This window comes from Pteronotus mesoamericanus, unplaced genomic scaffold (genome assembly GCF_021234165.1).
Source record: "Pteronotus mesoamericanus isolate MK-2021 breed Mesoamerican mustached bat unplaced genomic scaffold, CSHL_Meso_final contig_182, whole genome shotgun sequence".
Lineage (NCBI taxonomy): Eukaryota > Metazoa > Chordata > Mammalia > Chiroptera > Mormoopidae > Pteronotus > Pteronotus mesoamericanus.
The window spans coordinates 1,943,808-1,967,283 of record NW_026555078.1 but is presented as its reverse complement, the minus strand read 5'-3'; the positions used below and the strand labels follow the sequence as shown (position 1 = coordinate 1,967,283).

The 23,476-nt window shown below is 39.0% G+C and overlaps 1 protein-coding gene across 2 annotated transcripts in view; it reads left to right on the top strand.

Moving 5' to 3' along the window:
* The window catches only part of VRK1 (VRK serine/threonine kinase 1), a 71,509-nt gene that overhangs the window by 36,741 nt on the left and 11,292 nt on the right, over window positions 1-23,476 (top strand). For both annotated transcript variants that reach the window (XM_054567058.1, XM_054567059.1), the window contains exons 4-11: window positions 3,665-3,734; window positions 4,602-4,689; window positions 7,178-7,286; window positions 7,404-7,496; window positions 9,539-9,671; window positions 10,421-10,541; window positions 10,826-10,884; window positions 14,541-14,719. In XM_054567058.1, the coding sequence (XP_054423033.1) occupies window positions 3,665-3,734; window positions 4,602-4,689; window positions 7,178-7,286; window positions 7,404-7,496; window positions 9,539-9,671; window positions 10,421-10,541; window positions 10,826-10,884; window positions 14,541-14,719 (852 nt within the window). The remainder of the gene's footprint in view (window positions 1-3,664; window positions 3,735-4,601; window positions 4,690-7,177; window positions 7,287-7,403; window positions 7,497-9,538; window positions 9,672-10,420; window positions 10,542-10,825; window positions 10,885-14,540; window positions 14,720-23,476) is intronic.

Below are 23,476 nucleotides of genomic sequence, written 5' to 3'. Positions count from 1 at the left end.
TCTGATTTTCTAAAATGAGCATATATTTTATCTTTAGAGAGAGAAAACTCAGCAAATGCTAAAAATAATCAAAGGCAAATTGCTTTTTTAATGTGACATTAAACTTGGTAATGTAACAGCATATCAGGCAGGGTCCTCAGCTCCACGTGTACAATGGAAGATGGGAGTCTCTGCGCACGACCTGGCGAGGACAGCTCCCCAGGATGATGCTGTGGGGCGTCGGGGCTGAGAACCGCTGGTGGAGTCCGGCGCGCAGAGGGCCTTAGCTGCGTCCACTGAAACTGCGTGTGCACGCTCACGTTTACCCTTGTTTGGGGACCCTCTTCAGTGGGGGCATGAGGGTGCCCCGTGCTTCCGGCAGGGCTTCCACCTTCCTGTGTGAGGCTTGTCTGAAGATGTGGTTGCTGCTAACACACGTATTTGCTCTGTGAAAGAGCCCCAGATACTGTAGTTAACCCACACATTTTTTGCAGTTGGCTTTGAAATGGAGGTAAGACATACATGTTGAAGATAAATGTTTTGAGAAATGCCAAATATATTCTCTCTTCTACCAAATGAGTGCGTCTGGTTTTGTTTACGGTGTTAATCCTTATTGACTTACGGGAGCAGCCTTGGAGTCAAGGTGCTAAGATACCAGAGATGGTAAACTTGTCTCTCTGACTCTAGATAACTGAGTGACACTCTCTGTATTTTATTTCAGGACAGTGAATGTGCTGAAAGAAATGGTATATCGACAATAATAAGTTAGATAGTGCAAGGAGGAAAAAAGTCTCTTTTGTGATTTCTTGTTAACAGACTTTTTCATAACCAGCACTTCCCGTTATACACCCGCTTTGCGGTTGAGTCAGTGAGCTGTGAGAGAGCCGGTGGTGAAGGCCAGGCTCTGGGGTTTTGGGTCCTGACAGTTCTTTATATCGCGATCACTCTCCAGTATGAACTCATATGAACCTGAATTTCAGAATTCTTTAGGAAGAAGTTGGCAGACTGATGTTTAAGTTCCCTCACTGATGTTATGAGAAGTGACCTGAATTTTCAATTCATATATCATAATTTTTTGGTAGGAAGGAGAAACTTTATACAGCTTCATTTTTAAATGGCAGCCAGTTGCTTTTAGATGGTGCCATTGAAATATATCACATTTTAATTTTTTTCTGTTGTCATCTTCATTTTGACACTTAAAAGTCTTAAAGAAACGTTTAGTGATATTCTAGTTAAAATGTCAGTCCCGATTTCTTTTCTAAATCTTGGCTATTATAGAGTTGGCAAAGTATTTTAGATTTGAAATATGTTAATAAAATTTTAGTTATGAGTTAAGGTAGTTTCTTCAACAGAAATGGCTGGCTTTGGCTAGAGTGCAATGCCAAGGAAGTAGTAGCTCCTTTATTTTGTTATAATGGAATCTTACTGGATTAGAAAAATAGGAAATGAACTCAAAGAGCCTTCATTGGAGTAAGGCTTTCATTTTAACAGCCTGATTTATATAGGTTGATTCTCATTATTATAAGTTTAATAAATTATTGCCTGAAGGAAGGCCTGAAAATTAAAGTTGATATCACATAGGTTGAAATTGAATAAATCAGAATTTTATACTGATCGGTAATAAGCCAGGATTTGTCTTAGAAAGACCCCTTTCAAGCCTGAATTATATTAATGAGCTATTCTAAAATTTAGCTTTAGGAGAGTCACTTTACCAAAATGCCTCCTCTTGATTTTCCATTTCTTTGTTTCTTGCACCAAGTCTCTAACCCCTGCTGAAGGCCTGTCCTCAGCCGCACGCGCCCTGAACATGCACCTGTGTCTGTCCAGCTGCCATTGCTGCTGGGAGAGGGGCCACAGGTTCCTGGGACCCTTGAGGTGCTGAGTCTGCACTTTAGGGATCTGGCCCTCACACCCTAGTGTGCTGGTCAGAGCCGCCTCCTCAGGAGGTGATGGCAAGCCGAGTCCTTGCGTGACATTCTCTTCGAAGGCTGGGCTGAGAAGTGCCCTTAGCTCCAACGCACGAGGCAGGCTTCTTTCCTGGGTCGGATCCAAGCGCCTTGTTATGTTGCCTCTTTGCTCTGGAATGCTTAGTCTTCACTAATCCTCCCTGACTCTGAGGTTGGGCTTAGTAGTTTTCCCGAAAGTCCTTTAACTTGGATTGCTGTTTTTCTGACTTACAAGAAATCTGAGATATTAGAACTGTGCGTGTAGAGTGGTTTTATTTAAACCTCTAGGAGCAAAATTAATGTCTATGACAATGAGGGTATCTTGAATGAAAAAAAAGAGAACATATTTTAAGTATTTGCAAAATACATAGCTGAAAATGATATATTTTCACAAATATTCTCTTGGTTAGGGTAATGGGCCTTATTTACCACTTTTACTGCTCCTCTGACCCTTGACCTCCAGCTACGCAGATATTCTGTCCAAACTAACTTTATTTTATACTTCCTAAAAGAAAAGCAGTTCTAAAATTAGTTTAGAAATGTTAGCTTTCTCATTTGAGGTTTTCACTGCTTTTCAAAATTTTTCCCAGATTCTCAATAAACAGGATAATACCAACACAGAATATGATACGTTAAATAAATACCAGCCCATTTTAATCTGACAAAAGTTACTGTTTAAAAAGTCCACATGGTCCTGGCTGGGCAGCTTAGTTGGTTGGCGCGTGGTCCTGACCCACTGGGCTTGGGGTCCCACTCTGGCTGGGACTCATGCAGGGAGCGACCAGTGAGTGCGTGGGTGGGTGGGGCAGCAGACGCGCATCTCTCTCCCCCCAACCCCCGCCCTCCCCCACCCCACTCCTGCTCCCTGCTTCCTCCCTCTTTAAAAAAATTCAATAATTAAAATTTTTTAAAAGGCCCACAAAATTGTAAGATCTTCCCCCCCTTTCATATTTTTTTAAATAAGACTGCCAAGAGACTGATAGTTCTTGCCAGTCAAATGCCTTTTTGTGAGTATATATACCACTTTACCAAAATTTTTGACTATCACTGTCCCTTAAAATGTGAAATGAATATACTCTGGTAAAATTGGTTGAAACGGTTGTTATTGAGCCCCATTTTCTTCTTGATTTTCCATTATCATGTGGGAGGTAAATTGTCGGACCCCTTAGTTATGAAAATTAGTGTCAGGAAGGAAAGGCTGCAGTTAAGTGGCCAAAGTTCGCTGTCTCTGTGATTCCAGAATGTCCTTCTTTGTGGTAAGGTTGGCTTCTGCCAGTCCCGATAAACTATATATAATTGCCATGAGAAACACAAAAGGAATGGGATTTTACCACGAATTGGTTAAATCAAGTATTGACATTCTATTAAATCTCTGACATATCTTATAGCCTCTCAGTGAAACAGTTAACATGGTTGCTCATCTTTGCTTTAAAGAAAGCTTAAAGATAAAATAAGTTTAAATATTTTTCTTAAACTTTTGCAAAGACTGAGCCATACACTTAATTTTGTATAATTTATCACTTAATAGAATTGGAGCTGGAGAGGAATGTAAGATGTACAGGCTACCTGAGAACATCTGGAACAGAGTTTGACTTACTCTTAAATATAGTTATAAACTAAGTATCAAAACTACCTTGTTTGGTAAGAAAAATGGATTTGTTAGTCTTTTTTGAAGGTTTGCTGCAAATAACTCAGTAGTTTTTACTACTGCCAGTACTAACTAATGCCTGTGTTTCAAGGAACCCAGTGACAATGGACCTCTTTTTACTGAATTAAAGTTCTACCAGCGAGCGGCCAAACCAGAGCAAAGTAAGCAATGCAGTACTTGTGTTTACACTTTTAACGTGCCCAGCCTCTTGTTCTGCCAAGAGTAGAGCATTGTGGCTTATATTATGGCTCTTTATTTTTAACTTTATATTTTGTTTAAAATGATATTTGTATGGAAGAATTCTGATCTCTTACTGAGTTTGTTGGAAGATTTTTAACTGTGTTGATATATAGAATAAAATTAGTAATGGTATACCATTTAGGAAATGTTAAAAATTGAGAAGTAACGCTAGTCCATGAGTATGGCTCAAGAATCTCCACATCTTTTGGGATAATTTTTTGAACTCGGGAGAACCTAACCGGGGCCTGGGGTGGGGTTGCTGGGTCATGATTGATGGACTAGAGCAGGCTGCCCAGGTACGGAGCAGGTCTCTCCTAGCTGCCGTGGACACGCCCGTGCCCTCCCCGTGGGGGCCCCGTAGGACGGCACAGGCTTGGCAGTCTCAAGCACGCACGCCCTCCGTCTCTCCTGGAGTTTCATTTCCTGGTTGAGGACTTTTAGAACAAGGTAAAACTTTAGACTGGGGTAAAGAAAAGTCTATGGAAGCAAGTAAACACTTATATAATTAGGGATATTAATTGCAACCAGAGTACTGTGGTTTGATTTTTTTAAGAACTTATCTTGCAGATTTTTTATTGTAAAGACAGTGTTTAGGGCAGGTTAACAAAATATTGTGAGTTAATAAAAATGCTTTCAGTTACTTTTTATTTATTGGTTATAAAGTACTGTTTATTCTTTTACGAATAAATAAAAATTTTTATTATGCATATACATTTTGCTCTTAATGATTTTAAAGATTGTTTTTGTCTAACAGAATTGAAATCACAAACATCTGTTTTAATTTTTAGTTCAGAAATGGATCCGTACCCATAAACTGAAATACCTGGGTGTTCCTAAGTATTGGGGGTCTGGTCTGCATGATAAAGATGGGAAAAGGTAAAAATATACACGTTTTGTTTTTTTTCTCCCCCTTTTGGACATTCACCGTGTAGTTGGTTGAGTGAAGACATCCACCCCGAGCAACTGCGGCGCCACTGCTTGGCCTTTCCCCAGGCTGCGCGCAGTGTGTGCGACAGGCCAGCAAGACGCCGTGGCGGCTCTCTGCTTTCCACAGCAACAGATTGGATGCCTGGCTAGCAGGGGGCGCCTCTCATGTAGAGGGCTTGTACTGAGTGCTGGCAGCTCCCCAGAGCCCAGATGACAAGCCCAAATGCGCCTTGCATTTTTTTGTCTTTAAAAATAAACAAACAAAAAACTCCATGTCCTTTATGGAAAAGGAGCCCTTTCAGTTTAGTGTTACATGTTAGATATATAATCTGCTCACTGTAGAGTCTTGCTTTTTATGAGATTTAATTCTGTCTGGTAAGAAAAAGCTAACATGAAACATATATGAAACATTTAGAACAGTTAAGTGCTAAATTGAGTGATTGTGACTTAGTGATCTTAAGGAGTTCTGAGAATGGAGAGATACTGTTGGCAACAACAACAACAAAAACCCCTAGACAGCACTGATCTAGATTACCCTTGACTCCATCAGGTGTGGCTCTGGGTTGGTTACTTTCAGTTACTTGTGTTTCTTCACTTGGAAGGTGGGGATAACAGTACTTTCTTTATGGAGATAATACGAAGATGAAAAGTATCGCCAGGTTGCAGTAATCCAGTTCATCTTTTGCTTTGAGGACCACATTTCCCTTTATTAAATTTTCCAGATTATGACTTGTTTCGTTAAATCACTCAATAAATCAATAAAAACCAAGATCACACTAAAAATGTTTCAAGATATCTTCCAATAGGGATAAGATGAAAAACCATCATAGTAACAACAGCTAGTGTTTACTGAGCCCTGAGTATTCTAAGCTCTTCAGATGCATTAGTGCACCTGCTTCCCATTGCCTGGAGGAGGTGGGTGCTCCTCCTCTTAGCCCCATTTTAAAGCAGAGGAGCGCTGATGAAATAGTTTGTCATTCAGTAAGCACTGGGGCCTTTTGACCGCTACACTGAACGTGGGGGAATAAATGTCCCCTGGGCACAAGAATCCCACTTCTGTGTGTGTTGCGGGCTTCTAAGATAAAACACAATGTGACATGTTCAATAGGGAAGGAAGAGCTAACATTAAAACACAACAAGCCAAATAAAAAATTCAGAATTCTACACATTTTTGTCCTGGAAGAGAATCAGAGATCATCTTGTGTGCGCATCTTTAATAACAGATTAATATCTATGGAGATAAAGTGATTTGCCTGAAGTCATACAGTTAGTCAGTGGCCAGTGTATTCATTCATGTGAGTTTCCAGTACCTTGGCCTCTAAGATAAAGAGGGAATGATAATTTTTACTGCCTGATTTCAAAGACTGAGAGATGAGACCGAGGACACATGTGCAGTTGGTTGTTTACAAATAAGTGATAGGAGTGTAAAATTATTTTAAAATAATGTATGGGTAACAAAAACACAGCCTTTGCCAGCAGTCTGAAAAAGGGCCAGACCACAAATGCTTCATTGAACATGGGATCCATCCATACCTCACACTAAGTACTTCTTTGTTTATGCGCATAGATCACACTGCTCCGGAAACAGCCTTGAGTCGCCTCGCTGTTTCTAAGTTAGCCATGGCAGCTGAGGTGCGACTTTGTCCGTGGCATGAACGTTCTTACCACGCTCTTCTGGGAAGACACTTCTGCCACTGAATAAGAATATGAAAGTTGTTTCTAAGTAACTCCTTTAAAGTAAAACCATCTCTTGTGTACTTTCCTGGAAATTTGTATAAAATAATGCAAATAATGGGAAAATATGTCAGGATAACTAATTTAATAATGATAGCAAATAACATTTTTTATAATCCTGATACTGTTCTAAGCACTGAATACCTATTAATGCAAATCAGTTACAGGGGAAAGTAAGGATTTTTGTTATCTTTACTTTTATAAGAAACAAAATGATTGTTCTTAACAGCTTCAACCTAAGAAGTAGATCAATACTTAAAGGGGATTAATGCTCCATTGTAGGAGACACTTCAGCGAGTTCCTGTAGTAGGAGGATCAGGAGAGAAAAGCAGTCCCAGGAAGGAAGCTAATGTCTAGAAACATACAGTAACTATGAGAAAAAAAACAGTGATACCATTCTCACTCTGATTGTCTCGTCCCCGCCATGGAGGAAGCTGGTGGGTTCTCTCTGGGGGCTTATCTGACCCTGAGTGTCGTCTCCTGGGACTGCAGGAGGGCAGGCGGCGGCCTCGGGAAAGGACAGGAAGGCAGCCGGCCCTGGAGACTTCTAGTTAGAAGAAACCGTTTCAGGGGTTTGCCTTTCTGTCCTTTCTTCTTTTTCCTAAATGTTGCCTGGAAAACTACGTTGACAGGAAAGTACTCTTCGCAAAGTCAGTTTTGCAGAGTTATATTTTGTTCATTGTCCTTTTTTGTTTGTCTTCAGTTACAGGTTTATGATAATGGATCGCTTTGGGAGTGACCTTCAGAAAATATATGAAGCAAATGCCAAAAGGTTTTCTCGGAAAACTGTCTTGCAGCTAAGCTTAAGAATTGTATGTGAGCTATGTCTGTCTTGTTTTTAATCCAGTAAAGCTCCTGAGTTGAAGCTTGGTCCTCTGCTGGTTGGTGTTGGGTACTGCATTAATTTATTCTGTGTGATGCTTTCGTAGCTGGATATCCTGGAATACATTCATGAACATGAGTACGTACACGGAGATATCAAGGCCTCGAATCTTCTTCTGAGCTGCAAGAATCCTGACCAGGTAGTTTTATAATTTTGATTTCTATTATTTAAAAACTGTTGTTTGAAAACAAATATGGTTGCTTTGAACTTTCGAACTCATGCACAAGTTTTACTTTTTGAAGTAGATGTGGTAATAATAATATTTCTTCCTGACACTTTTCTCTAGTTAACATTCTGCATTTTTGATGCAATTTGTTGGCACTTTATCAAGTTGGCTATTTTGCCCTAAATAATATTCAGAAGAAGTGCTTGTGATACAAAATGAATTTCAAATAGCTATTTGGGGGTAGAAGCTTAAAATTATATAGTGCACCAATAAATTATGTTTGCCTGTCTGCTTTGTCATTTTTTTATTTCCTTTGTTCAAGAAATCCATCAAATGTAAGTGTTCTGCTACTTGGAAAATTTGGTCTTTAACATGTTGATTATTCAAATCATTTGGTTTACACAAATATCTTAGCTGTCTAAATTTTTGTGCCCTGAGTGTTTGGAATTCAGATTTGCTGGTTTTTTTTTTTTGTTTTTTGTTTTTTTTAGTTTATTACATTCCCTTTGTAATTTTTTACTTTTTAAGGAAAGGAGAAAAGCTAGTATTATTTTACCTTTTATTTTTTTGTTGTTTTGAGATAGTTTAGTTTGAGTAGAGGGATCTGTACTATATGATTATAGCTGTTTTTATGATTTCGGTAAGTAAGGTTTAGTTGACATTTTATTGTTGGGCCACTGCATTTATTCCCTTGTGTGCGTTCTCACTTCTTTCTTGATCTTGTATGAGAAAAGATTATTTAAACATTTTACATGTGTTTATGCCACTAGCCCATACTTCATTTTTCTTTCCCTCAAACCTATCTTTAACTTTTTTTTGCTTAGTTTTTCTTTTTTATTTTGGCTTCTCTTTTCTGTCATCTCATATATTTGCTTCCCCTCCCACATCTCCGTTAATGGTGGCCATACGGGATCTTTATGCATGTACAGAAGAAAGTTGCTATGCTAAAGCATGCCAAGGGAGAAATCCTAGAGGCAGTCACAGAATTTCCAGCCATCTTATTTTGGATTAAAAACAAATAAAACATAGCTAGGAACCTGAATGATAAGGATTCCATTAATTGAAGTAGACTGGACTTAGGTAATATAATAAATAATAATACAACCTATTTCAGTTTGCAGTTGACTAAAACATGCCGCCTTTTGTTGATATGGAAATATTTTGCAGCTTGGTTATTCTTTGGGCTTATGCTTTGGATGGGATTATTCTTCTAGTATTAGATGTATGGGCTACATCCATCTCCATATTTTTACTTCAGTTCCCTCTTGTGACCAACTGCATACATTTGTGAGACAGTTCCCAGAACTAGAAATGTAATATGAGGCTGTGGCATAGAAGAAAGCCAAATTTATTAGATTTGTATGCTAATCAGACCCACATATGCATGCCCACAGATACGTGTGTATATAATATTAAAATTTAGTTTTAATTTTGAAGACTTGACTTTAATATATGGTATTTAAATGTAGATGAAAGTCTCGTCTAGAAGTTTGTGAAATCACTTTTAAAATCTGAAATACTTTTATGAAGTGAATTGATATTGGATTATCTTACAAGTGAAGAAGCAGAGGTGTAGAAGACAACTAATGTATCATGTGTCAGCTAAGTTAGCAGGATTATACTTGAGTGTGGCAGTTGTATTGCAACAAATACTGATGGTTTGCGTTGTGCTCAGTTTTCTTTCCAGCTGTAAGGGAAAGCAGAAGGTTTGTAACCCATGCTCCAATTGAGGAGACAAGATTAATTACAATGCATATTCATCCAAAAAAAGAATACAAAGTCAGGTGATACTCTCTGTACTATAGCCACGGGGTCATCTAACATTTTCCTTAAAATAGAAAGTATTTTAGAATTAAGGCTTTGTTATTGTTTGAATGTAGGATCTGACTTATTTGGGGTGATACAGTCTTGTACTGAATTTACCCTTAAGTGGCAGTATTTTGTTTCTGGCCTTTAAAGGAGTCTATGTGCAATCATTCTGGCTTTAATTTGTCTCGGTGCTTGGAAATTTATAGGTGTACCTGGTAGATTATGGTCTTGCTTATCGGTACTGCCCAGAGGGAGTTCATAAAGAATACAAGGAAGACCCTAAAAGATGTCACGACGGCACTATTGAATTCACCAGCATTGACGCACACAACGGCGTGGGTATGTTGGGGCACGCACTAATGTTTTCAGCCGAATTCCTGTGTGGTTCTTGGTTCTGCATAAATAACTAAGTGGGGAAGGACGAAGAGGCAGGGTGGAACGGGGAAGGAGGGGACAGCTAGACCCCCGCAGTTGTGCGGCAGGCCCCTCGTGTTCTCTCCCGTGTCCTCCAGAGCTTCAGAGACACCGTGTTCTCGCAGTGGGGGTGGGTCAGGCCGCTGCAGTGGGGTTTCTCTGAGGTTGCCTTAGCTTAAACAGAGTCTTGGTGGTGGTTCCCCGCTAAAAGTCTGAGCGCCTCATGCTGCTACAGATAACAGATAAACTTGTATTTTGTCACCTGGTAAACTAGTCTGTTTCTTCAGTAGTCATTTCTTTTTTCCGTGTGCAAAACTAGGGGAGGTAAAACCCCTGTTCTATGCTTCCCTTAATGGCTCATAGCATTTTTGATATCTTCAAGTTTTCCAAGGGCAATATTAAATGGGTCATGGGTTTATATTTTATTTCCTAGATTAATAGTCTCAGTTTGAAACTCTAGAGTTTGCCAGTTTGGATTTTAAAGTAAGTTATTGGTTGGAGGTAAATTATTTTTTTATAGTATCCAATATTCAATATTTTTATTAAATGCAGTCAAAATTTTATGAGAAACAAGACTGTAGAGTGGACTGTTTTACCTTATTGCTTTATATATACTTGAAGTTAACCTTAACAATTATTTCAGTGTGCTTAATCCGCTTCTTTTGTATTCATAGCCCCATCCAGACGTGGTGACTTGGAAATACTTGGTTATTGTATGATCCAGTGGCTTAGTGGCCATCTTCCATGGGAGGATAATTTGAAAGATCCTAACTATGTTAGAGATTCCAAAATTAGGTAAAGGGGACTTATAAATTATTTTGGGCAGACTCAATATAAGGCAGATGTTTTCCAGTCAGAATTTCTTTACTGGAACTGTACCTTAACTGATAAAGTTAAGCAAGAAAGTACTTGAAATAAGAAAGTACTTGTTAAACAGTAAGATCTTGGTCTTTTGTTCAGTTTATTTTAGAAGAATGTCTGTGAGCATATTTAGGATGTAGCACAGTGCTGCTTAATGTGCTATTTACTGTTGTTAAATATTAATAACTTTTTATGACTCATTCTTTAATTTTTAACAGATACAGAGAAAATATTGCAAGTTTGATGGACAAATGTTTTCCTGGGAAAAACAAGCCAGGTAGGAGAAGACTTCCTATACATTCACAGGGATTTTATTTTCTGCGAGGAATAAAGTCACGACACCCACGCCGCGTCCCCTGACGCAGGAGTTAGGAGAGGTCACAGCACTGGGTCCTGCGCTCACTGAACAAGCACCTTCCCATTCAGAAGTGAGCTACAGGAGTACTTTGCTTCATGCAGTTATATGTTGCTTTCAGGAAGGGAACCAAATTTCATTCATTTATTCAGCTCCTTTTTTTAATTGAGGTTTTATTGTGAGCCAGGGACCATTCTAGGCACTAGGGATACATCCGTGGACGAAACATAGCAATTGCTGTCCTCATGAAGCTAACGCTCTAGTCGGAAGAGAGATGGGAAAGAAATGAGTGAACTGTACCATGTATTACGTGGTTAGTACTGTGGGGACGAGAGGAAAGCGTGGAATAGAATTCAGGGACCAAGTGGGGCGGAGGACTGGCGTTTGGAATCGGATGAGCCCAGATGGCCTCACTGAGGGGGCGACATGTAAGCAGTGCAGGAAGGAGGGAAGGAGCGAGCCTGGTGGGAGCCCGGGGCGGGGAGCTGTGGGTGGAAGGAACGGGAAGTGCCGGGTGTATCTGAGGAAGGCGTCCTCCCGGGCCGTCGTGGCGGCTTCGGCTTGTACTTGGAGCAAGAGGGTGAGCTGTGGAGTAGCAAAGCGACAGGGACTCTCTGTCTTTAAGGGACATCTCTCTAGCTTCTGTTCTGAGGACAGACTGCTCAAGGGGCACGCAGGGTCCCAGCAGGAGCAGGCTCGGAGGCAGAGTGGAGGTCGTGAGACGTGCTCAGTTTGGATGGAGTTAGAAGTCTTTTCAAGCCTTTGCCTAGTTGTCTCTTTCAGGGAGGTCTACCCTGATCTTAGGCCACTCAGAGCTGCAACCTACTGACCACATCAAGAAACAGAACATCGTAGGTTTCTCAGAGTCCCCCCGGTCCTAGTCTGTCCCTCTGGCCCAAGGCATCACCAGCCTAGCTTCCAACACCAAAGATTGGATTTTGAACTATATGGGTATGGGATAACATTTTGAGCAAAATGTAAAATGAAATTAATGTTCTAATTCTGTTAGAGTCCTTATCTTTCACTCAGTGTTGTGCTTGTGAAGCTCTTTACCATTGTTGCATTGGTGTTTTGGATGTTTTTATTTATTTTTAATTTTATTGAGGAATAATTACTATATAATTGTATATATTTAAAACCTACGCCATGATGATTTGATACATGTATACATTGTAGAATAATTACCAAAATCAAGATAATTAACACATCCATTACCTCACATACTCTTTTTACAGTGAGAATGCTTATGATCTGCTCTCCGCAGCTTTGATGCAGACAACACTGTCACTAAACAGTAGTCACCATGCTGTGCAGTAGACCCTCAGGACCCCACTGCTGCGTAGCTAACATTAGTTTGTTCATCCTCATTTCTATGTAGTATTCCGTTATATTTAGATACTATTGTTTATCCTACTGTTGGGTTGTTTCCAATTTTGGCAGTTGTAGATCACCAGTTACACATATAGATAGGTGTATAGTGTACCTGCAATTAATTATTGTGCGCTACATAAGGAGGGGCCAGATTTCTTCACCCCATATTTATATCTCATTACCCAGCAGCCTTTCTTGACAGGACTGTTCTTGCTCTTGTGCCACCTTTGTCTTTAATCAAGTGAGGATCTGTTTCCGGACTCTTCTCTTTCCTTGTTCTTTTTGTTTGTTCTTGGACCTTGTTGTCTGAATTATTGTACCTTTATCTTAAGTCTTGGTATCATTTGGTTGTTTAAGCCCTGCAGCACTGTTCTTTAAACTTGACCTTGCTGTTTTGCTTTTCTTGGTCTTTTGCGTACCTTTGTGAATTTAAGAAGCAGCTCGTAGCTCGGGCGCATGCGCTCTGCACCGAGTGTGCCGGCCCTCCCCGTGCGGTGGCGCCGACTGCCCCGAGGGAGAGCGCGGCCGGCGCTGTGCCTCCGAGGCCGCCCGTCCACTGACGTGGTGCAGCCTCCGCTCCTTTTAGTCTCCGTTTCTCTCTGCTGTGTTTTACAGTGTTTTCTGCAAAAAATCTTGCTCATCTTTCATTGTATTCGATACTATACTATAGGATATATCTTTTAAAAATATTTTCTAATTGCTTGTTGCTAGTATACAGAAACAGTAGATTTTTATAAACTTGCCTTGCTTCTGGGACCTTGGTATGTTTACCTGTTCTAGTAGGTAATTTTTTAAATAGATTCCTTCGGATCTTCTCCATGCCCTATCATGTTTGTGAATAAACTGTTTTGAATCCTCCATTCATCTCTGTGCCTTTTATTTCTTTTCTTGCCTTACTGTACTGGCTAAAAGATGATAACTATTGTGCTGAAAAGAGGTAGTGAAAGTGGACATCCTTGCCATTTTCTTCTCTCAGAAGGAAAGTTGGTGATGTTTCCGTTAGGTTTTCTATAGATTCCCTTTATCAGAATAAAAAAGGTGAAAAGAGGGTTTCTTTTGTTTCTTATCTCCTCATGTATCTCAAGTATCTGTAATCTTGCCTGGTGATAACCCTAATGGGCGTTTAATACATTATTGAATGAGCGAAGGTGTATATGAGATCCCCGACGGGCGCGCTCTTTTTTCCTTTTTTAATCCTCACTTGAGGATATGTTTACTGATTTCAGAGAGAGAGAGGAGGGGAGAGGGGAACATGGACACGAGAGAAACGCTGACCCGTTGCCTCTCGTATGTGTCCTGACTGGCGACTGACCCCGCAGCCCTTTGGTGTAGCGGCTGGCGCTCCGACCCGCTGGGCCCGCCCAGCCAGGGCACAGACGGGGTCTGAGTGGGGCGTGTGGGGTGCGGAGAGCCTGTGCTGGAGGAGCTGGAGGATGGAGTGAGCGTGACCCAGGCCAGGGAAAGCACAGGGAGCAGCCGCCGCGGGCAGGCCAGGAGCTCAGACTCAGGTTGGCTGGGGTCTGAGATCACATTTGTTCACCAGAGAGCCCCTGCGTGTGGCGTGTGTCGGCGGGGCTGCAGGTCGGGGAAGGGCGCGGCTGGGGGTCTGCCTGTGTGAGTCGGAAGCCGCAGGCGGCTGTCGGGGTTGGGGGTGCTGACCTTGGCCGGGGCGGTTTCTGGGTGGGTGTGGTTCTGCCACCCTGCACAGGCAGCCGTTTGCCATTCAGAAGGGGCTTTTCTCCTCTGGAGAACCGGGCCTTGCTTTCTGTTTCTGGCATGTTTGTTTTCTCATTTACACAGAGGGAAAAAACAGAAAAAACCAAAAACCCATTAGCTATGATAGTCATTGGACTTAAGCACATTTTACTTCATAATCTATATTTTATATCCTTTTGTATTTTTGATAGCTTTAAAACTAGCAGTTATTTTTGTGCATTTTAAGATTTTAAGTATGTTTTCTTTTTGCCTCACAATTACAAAACTGTTTTCACACTGTATCTCAAAACATACTTTTTTATGTTGAGTATTATCTGACAGTTCCTGAGTTCAGAAGTATACTTTTAGTGAAGAAGTGATTGAAAAAAAAATCATTTAACAAGATAAACAGTTTTATTCTAATTTTACTAAAACCACTAAATATTTTCTTAGGGATAAATATGTTGTATTTATGATTTAAAAATTACAGAATAATTGTGTTATTCTTTTAGATGAAATTGCTAAATACATGGAAACAGTGAAATTACTGGACTATGCTGAGAAACCTCTTTATCAAAATTTACAAGACATTCTTTTGCAAGGACTGAAATCTATAGGAAGTAAGGATGATGGCAAACTGGAACTTGGCATTTCGGAGAATGGAGGTCTGAAAGCAAAAACTGTCACAAAGGTGAATTTTGTTCTCAAATTATCCTTTGGACTTCTGTGATTATAATCGCAACAAGTACTAATTTTAGTACAGTGAATCAGTATCTCAGTAAAGAAAACAATAACATTGTTTGGCAATTAAATATTTATCACCGCTATCTAAAGGTAAGCTCTTTATGATACAGAAAACTATATAGAGGATTGTAGAAAAGTGAATATTTATTTATTATGTACAGTGGCAAGTTAGTAACTTTGTACAGAGACTCCCCCTGGGGGCGGTGCTGTCTGGCGGGGGGTTTGGCGGGGGCCCTCAGGTCCCGGCTGCCGGCTGCCATGCCCTGTGTTCCCAGGCCAGCCCCGCGCTTGGTCTTGTCTCTCAGTTTTTTTCTCGTTTGTTGATTTGGTCAAAGTGTTTATGATTTGAAAATTGGTATTTGAAAAATCACCATTTGGAAATTTTCTTGTTTTTTGGTCTGTTTACCATTTGAAAACGATTTTGCTTTTTACTGAAGGGTCATTATATAAAGCCATGTATATGCATATAAGGGGGTTCATTTTTTAGAGAGAAATGTTAAGAAATAATGAACTTTATGGTAGAAGTATTGTGCAGCCATGTAAATAACTCCTGGTATCACTTTAATATTTACATTTTTCAGGGATGCATTAACTTTTTGGTTTGTTATTGGTTATTTCTAATAATTATTGACATTACCTTTATACTCAAATTATTTAATAAAATGTGCTAGCTGCTTTGATATGGAAAAGGAAAACTACTTTAAGAAGAAGGATGTTTTTTACATTATTGAGCAGTCTTACTGTCATTAACTCTGTAAGCTCCGGTAGATTCCTTTGGAAGTCTCATATTCTAAACTATGAGAAAAGGGGTTAAAAACAAATATTCTCTCTTTAAGAAGCAGCAAATTAAAAGATTTTTATAATTCTAACTTATACAAGAGAGATTGGAATTTTGAAAAAAAATTTTTTTCCTCTAAGTTTTGTGTTAATAGCATCTGTTCAGTTTTGTGGTTAGCAAGCCTGTTGAAACTTCAACATGAATGGGATAAAATGAGCCCGAGTGGAATTTCTCAGGAAGGCAGTGAATTTACAGTTTGCATACATGGCTAAACATGCTGTGTGCACCTTCATCCTTAGGGCAGGTTTCCTTGCTTTGAATGTGTAGCTAGCTGCTAGGGTGTTTTTCTCTAAAATTTCGCTGATTGAGAAGAGCTCTGTTGCTGTGCGAACTTGTCCAGTACCATTCCCGTTTGGACCTATGTGCTGGAGAAAATTTGGTTTCTGAGGGTTGGCCAACTTTACAGCTGAGTAGGTCAGTCTGCTGCAGAGCTAACATCTGTGAGCTTGTAATTCTCTGTGTCCTTGGGTGGTTCAGAAGGCCGAAAATATCCTGTAGAGCAACCCTGCAGGCATAAAGCTTCACTTGGGGGGAATGTATGAATACCTAGTTGAACTATTAGGAGATTTCCTTTATTAGTATACTGCTTTATTTTATTTTATTTTATTTTATTTTATTTTATTTTATTTTATATTGTGTTTTTGTCTTCGTGGATGACACAGGGCTGTTCTGAATATTAAAAAGAAATTAATGAAAGTTAGGATTAGGTTAGATCATGAGGCTGCTTGATAGCTATGTAACTGTAGGTGAGATAGAATTTTGTTGGTTTTTGTCTTTTTGTTTGTAATAGTGAAAGAGTTGGACCAGGCAAGTTTGTTTGTTTTTTTGTTTCCTTTCCCTCCCTCCCTCCCTCCTTTCTATTCGGGTGACGTTGGTTCACAAAACCATACAGGTTTCAAAGTAAATCTCAACAAAACAGGATTTATGCTTTGCATCGTGTGCCCATCAGGCCGAGCAGTCTTTTTTCATCCTCACTCCCCGCCTCTTTGCCCGCCCGGCCCCCACCCCGTTTGCCCTCTGGCCATCACCACTCTGCTGTCTGTGTCTATGGGTTACGGAAATACGCTTTTGGCTAGTTCCTTCCTCTTCTTTCATCCAGTACCCGCTCCCTGCCTCCCAGCAACTGTCAGTCTGTCCCACATACTCATGCTTCTATTTCTATTTTGTTCGTCAGTTTACTGTGATCACTAGATTCTACACATAAATGAGGTCATATGGTATTAGTCTTTCTCTGACTGGATTATTTCACTTAGCATAATGCTTTCCAGGTCCATCCTGTTAAGATTTCTTTCTTTCTTTCTTCTTTTTTTTTTTTATGACTGTGTAGTATTTCATTGTATAAATGTACCATGGCATTTTTAGCCACTCATCCACTGAGGGGCACTTAGGCCGTTTCCAGATCTTGGCTATTGTAAATAACTCTGCAGTGAACATAGGAGTGCATATATTCTTCTGAATTAGTGTTTAAGGATCCTTAGGATATATTCCCAGAAGTGGGATTGCTGGGTCAAATGGCAGTTCCATTTTTAATTTTTTGAGGACACTCCGTAATGTTTTCCACAGTGGCTATACCAGTCTGCATTCCTACCAAACAGTACATAAGGGTTCTCTTTTTTTCACATTCTTGCCAGCATTTGTTAGTTGATTTATTGGTGATAGCCATTCTGATGGGTGTGAGGTGATACCTCATCGTGGTTTACTTTGCATCTCTCTGATGATTAATGACGTTAAGAAATTTTTCATAATGTCTATTATCCGTATGTCCTCTTTGGAAAAGTGTCTGTTGAGGTTCTGTGCCTACTTTTTAGATTGTCTTTCTGATGTTGAGTTGTATAAGTTATTTATGTATTTTGGAAATTAACCCCATATCACATGTATCATTGGCGAATATATTCTCCCATACAGTAGGTTTCTGTTTCATTTTGTTGATGGTTTCTTTTGCTGTGCAGAAGATTATTAGTTTGATGCACTACTATTTGTTTATTTTTTTTCCTTAGGAGGTACATGGCAAAAATACTGTTACAAGAGATGTCTGAGATTTTACTGCTTGTTTTCTTCTAGAATTTTGATGGTTTCATGACTTAAGAGGGGGGAACCAAAAAAAATCCCAGAATTTATTAAAAAATTGTGTATTCTTACATATTTAAACTTCGGTCACCTTCAAAGTACTCTCCACTTGATGCAGTACACCGATTGAGATATATTTTCCACTCTCAAAACAGTTTTTGAATTTCTTGATTTTGATGTTTTTTGGTGCTTCTGCTGTTTTTTGTTCAGTTCTTCCAGATCGGCAAAATGTTTCCCTTTGAGGATTTTTGTTTTTAATCCGGGGAAATAGAAAAAGTTACTCAGGGTGCGATTGGGGGAATAGGGAGGGTGGGGCATGGGGGTCCTGCCATTTTTGGTCAAAAACTGCTGAATACTCAACGCAGTGTGGGCAGGTGCGCTTATAAATCAGCCATCATGAAATGGGCAAATGCGTTGAAAGAGTCTTCAAAAAAATTTGCTTTGAACCCAGCTTCTCACAACACCACCAGCTGGTGCAGTGATACAGGTGGGCTCCTAGAACACTCACCTAGCCGGGGAAGCCCGTGCTACAAGGGGCCTGCCCTCCAGAAGATAATTCTGGTTTTTTTGGGGGAGGTCCCCTTTGGTACTTTAGAGTCTTTTATCCGTTTTGAGTTTATTCTTGTGTATTGTGTAAGTTGGTCTAGTTTCACTTTTTTTTGTATGTACCTATTTAATTTGCCCAACACCATTTACTGAAGAGACCATTAGTCCATTCCATTCCAGTCTTTAGTCCATTGTATGCTCTTGCCTCCTTTGCCAAATATCAATTGACCATAAAGGTGTAGATTTATTTTTGGGCCTTCTGTTCTGTTCCATTGATCTATATACCTGTTGTAATGCCAGTACTGGGCTGTTCTAATTACAATGGCTTTGTAATGTAGTTTGATAGCAGGTATTGTGATCCCTTCAACTTTGTTCTTCTTTCTCAGGATTTCTGAGACTACTTGGGGTCTTTTGGTTTCATATGAGTTTTTGGAATATTTGTTCTAGATGTGTGAAATAGGCCGTTGGTATTTTAATAGGAATAGCAATCTCTAGATCGCTTTGGGTAGTATGGAGATTTTAATGATGTTAATGCTTCTAATCTAGGAACACGGTATATGTATCCACTTATTTGTATCTTCCTCAGTTTCTTTCTTTAATGTCCTATAATTTTCTGAGTATAGGTCTTTTACTTCCTTGGTTAAATTTATTTCTAGGTACCATATTTATTTATTTTTGTTGCAATAGTAAATGAGATTGTGTTTTTTTTAAATTTCTCTTTCTGATAGTTTATTATTGATGTATAAAAATGCTACTGATTTCTGAATATTAATTTCAAAATATGCTATTTTGCCATATTCATTTATTAGCTCTAGTAGTTTTTTGGTGGGGTCTTTAGGTACAATATCATGTTATGTACAATATCATGTCATCTGTGAATAAGGACAGTTTTACTTCCTCTTTTCCAATTTAGATGCCTTTTATTTCTTGTCTGATTGCTGTGGCTAGGACTTCTAGTACTATGTTGAATAAGATTGCTGAAAGTGGACATTCCTGTCTTGTTCCCGATCTTAAGGGAAACAGTTTTAGTTTTTGCCCATTGAGTAAGATGTTGGCTATAGGTTTGTCATATATGGCCTGTATTATGTTGAGGTATGATTCCTCTATTTCCACTTTGCTGAGAGTTTTTATCATAAATTCTGCATCTATTGATATGATCATGTGATTTTTATCCTTTATTTTGTTTATGTGATGTATCATATTTATTGATTTACGAATATTGTACCAACCTTGCATCCCTGGAATAAAACCCACTTGATCATGGTGTATGGTTTTTTTTTTTAAACATTTTGCTGGATCTGGTTTATTAATATTTTTTTGAGGATTTTAGAATCTATGTTCATCAGGAATATTGGCTTATAATTTTCTTTCTTTGTGGTGTCTTTATCTGATTTTGGAATTAGGATAATGCTGGTCTTGTAAAATAAACTTGGACGTCTTCCTCTTGAATTTTGGAAGTAGTTTGAGAAGGATAAGTGTTAGTTCTTTTTTTAAGACCTGGAAGATTTTTTCCAAATAAATGGTAAGTACCACATACCTGAAACAGAGGAAAAGCGGAGCTCCACTGACTGAGAAATTGGGGCTCCCTGTGAGGAGAAACTTCCTCTTTTGAGAAATTAGCATTCACTTCTTTTTTCTCAAGGGGTATGTAATCAGGATGTCTTTTTTCCTCTGGTTACCAGGAAACTCAGAGCTAAATGTGATTCTGTGATTATAGAAATTATGATATTAATCCATATAATTAGCCTATTTGCTCACTCTTTCTTTGTCACGATTTTTTAAGTTTTTTGAGATTTGTTTTTCAGATCATATTTAAGTGGTCTTTTTTGTTTTCAAACCTATTCATTTCTTGGAAACTCATTTTTAGAATTGCAAAGGACCTTGGAGATCCTGATGTGATTTATGCAAAGTCAAGCTTTGGAGTTGAAGTGTCTTGACTGTCTTTTCATTATATGCTGCTTCCTTCAACTCAGTAGCTGATTTATTTATTACTTATATTTTTAATCCTCACGTGAAGATATGTTTATTGATTTTTTTTTTTTTTTGAGAGAGAGAGAGAAAAAGAGAGAGAGAAACATTGACGTGAGAAACATTGATCAGTTGCCTTTCATGTGTGCCTTGTCCAGGGACCGAACTCATAACCCTTTGGGATACGGGACGATGCTTCAGCCAACTGAGCCACCCGGCCAGGGCAATTCAGTAGCTGATTTTGTCTGAGAGCATTTACATTTATGACAATTTTTGCTAATGCCTTATTTTTTAATCTTTCCAGTTTTATTGAGATATAATTGATATCCAGCACTGTAGAAGTTTAAAGGTACAGCATAATGCTTTGATTTAAATATATCATGAAATGATTACAATATGTTTAGATAAAAAATAAGAAAATAAGTATATGTTCTTTGTATTTATCAGACTCAAATCTCTTCTCAAAAGGGGCAGGTGTAATCAATTCAATGTATGTTTTTCTTTATGTTCCTAACGGATATACATTATGGTAAAACCTATAAGAATTGGTCAACATGCTTCAGCCATGGATTAAATGATTCTCATTCATTTTCCTGCAATCATGTACATATTTGATATGTACATCATTTTGACTGAGCATATTACAGTGAAAAAGAGGGGAAAAAAATAACCCCCGATTCATTGGACTTACACTGTGGTAGGGAAGAATAATAAATGGTAAAGAAGCAATATAATATCACTATTAGCTTCCTGTTGCAAAAAAATAAAATAGGGAAAAAGAAGAATTGATCAACAATGGAATGAAGCAAGGTTTCTATTTTTTATAGCCATGCTTTATTATGATATAATATATTTGGAAACTAGAGTAAAATATGAATATACTCACTTGGAAAAGTTTTTAATCTCAATAGCCTAAGAATTTTATTTAAAGCACAGAATTTTTGGGATGACAGAAAGCTGAAGAAGAGTCTAATGATCAATCTGCCTTTAAAGCACAGCCAAAGATTTTCATTGTTGATTAGAACTAAACACTCATTAGAATCTGGCAGAACAGTTCTGTTATTGGATTGTGTCTACTCTTAAATCAACATTCAACAATTATGTATAAGGTGTGATTTATATACTTGGTCCAGGCGGGGTCTCTGGGGCTGCAAAGATCAATAACATGTAGATTCACCCTTAGAGGATTTCCTCCTGTCCATCTAGGGTAAGAATAGCTTAGTTTACTGGAAGGAACTCAGCAAGTTCCAAGGACATTAATCCCTCCATTAGCTATTTTCCTGTAGGGTTTTGATTAAGTTGCTTACCCAAGCCAACAATAAGGGGACTGTTCATTAGACTCTTGGGTGTCATCCCTGGAGAGCCACTGAGTAGATCTAGAGGGTGGCCCTGCAGTTTTTATTTTATTTGTTCATTTTCAGGCAGTATGTGGTGGTGTTCCTTATGAATGGGGTGCACATACCTTTCTTTCCACATCCAAAGTGTTTGTGTGTTTTTTTTTAAGTTACGTTATACTAGTTGGCTTCTCTAGAGGTCCTCTGAAAAGTCACTAATTGTTGTTAAATAAATCCCTGCTGCTGGCACTCAGCTGGGAACTGGTTCCGAGCTGGGCAGGAGCAAAGCCTTCCACTGCAAATCCATGGCCTGCAGCTGCGCTGGGCCCCCCACCTGGCTCTTTGAGGCGACTGTACCTGGCGCAGGGTTTAATTTGTGCCATGTAGCCTGTAGATTGTTAGAATGCCCCAACTATACCCTTTACATTTGGTGAGCATCTATCTAGTTTTTCCAGCATGATAGAGTAATAGAAAGAGACTTATTTTAAATGTATAAATTTAGGTTGTTGAAGTTGATACACTTTTTTAAAGTAAGGGATGAATTTTTAAAAAGCTATTTTTTGTACAAATAATGTTACCTATCTTGCTCATAAGATTGTTGTTTGGATTACATGAAATATATAAGGTGCTTAGAACAGTGCTAGATACATATTGTGATCAATAAATGTTAATACATTGTTATTGTTAATGTTGTTGCACTAAGTTTTCTCAAGTCTTTCTGCTTCATATCAAGAAAATGACGTGGAGCTTTTTCATTTGAATCTGTTAATGCCTTCTTTTGAACTAAGACACTACAAAATGAAGATGGCTTATGTGTTGCTTGGTGTGTGTTACAGTAGGTTGTTTTGAATAGGAAATGACTGGGAATTGGTAGGAGTTGATTGTGTAACAAAGATGTGATGGTAATTACTGTGAAATAAAGACTCCAAAATGAAGCTCCGTAACTTAGTCATATTAAAAAATGTAAATTGCATTGAGTCTGAAGTTAACTTTTTCTTCATGAAGCCGATGATTGATATACGGAAGGATTATAGGAAGTTGACATGAAGCCGGGGACTTGTGGAGGGCTGGAGAATTTTCTGTCTGCCATCTTCTACCTGTGAGTTGAGGAATTAGGTATTTTGTGGATGTAGCCTTATTGGGGGAAGTCAGATAGCCTGTTTCTTGTGGAACTTTAAGATTGATTTATTTTGTAAGAAACTTGTTTGCTTAGGGCTTATGATCATTTAAGTCCTTACCAGAACATTCATAGCATTCAGTTTTTATTGAAATATTTATCTTTATATAAATATTGGCCTTTTTAGTTTTAAGTGTTACAGTTTCCAAGTCTTAGGCTTTATTTTGGGAAGTCTTCAGGGGTCCGATGGTAATAGGATATCAACCCTTTAAATTTTAGGATATCATTGAACTTTTACATAGTTACTCTGTATCCTGTAAGGACTTGTAAATTATTTTATGTAAACTTCACAGCATCGATGTGAGGCGCACCCGCTTCTACATGACGGGACCGAAATTCAAAGGCGGCTGTGCGACTCGTCCAGGGCCGCGCGCCCGTTACCTTGCATTTATGTGGCTTTTTTTCTCACGGGTGCTCCAGGCACTTAAAAATCTCCTTGTAATTTGAGACATAAAATGTTAAGACAGAGCATAATTAGACACCCATTTGCTCTCTTCGTAAATTGCCCTGGAAACACCGTAACTCATGAAAGTTTTTAACATTAATTGTGCGGATCATGGTGCCTTCCGAGGAAAATGTGAATGAAGAGGGGTCATGTTAATCCCGACGTAGAATAGAATGCAGGGGCAGGGAGTCTTCTAGACCTCAGTTTACTGAATGCACGGAAACTTCTTTTAGTTGTTAAGTTACTGCAGGTTTGACCCTGTTGGAAGTTCTGTGGTCCTTGTGAGAGAAGTGGTATTAGAGTCATGAAAGGCCATTGTTGCCAACAAG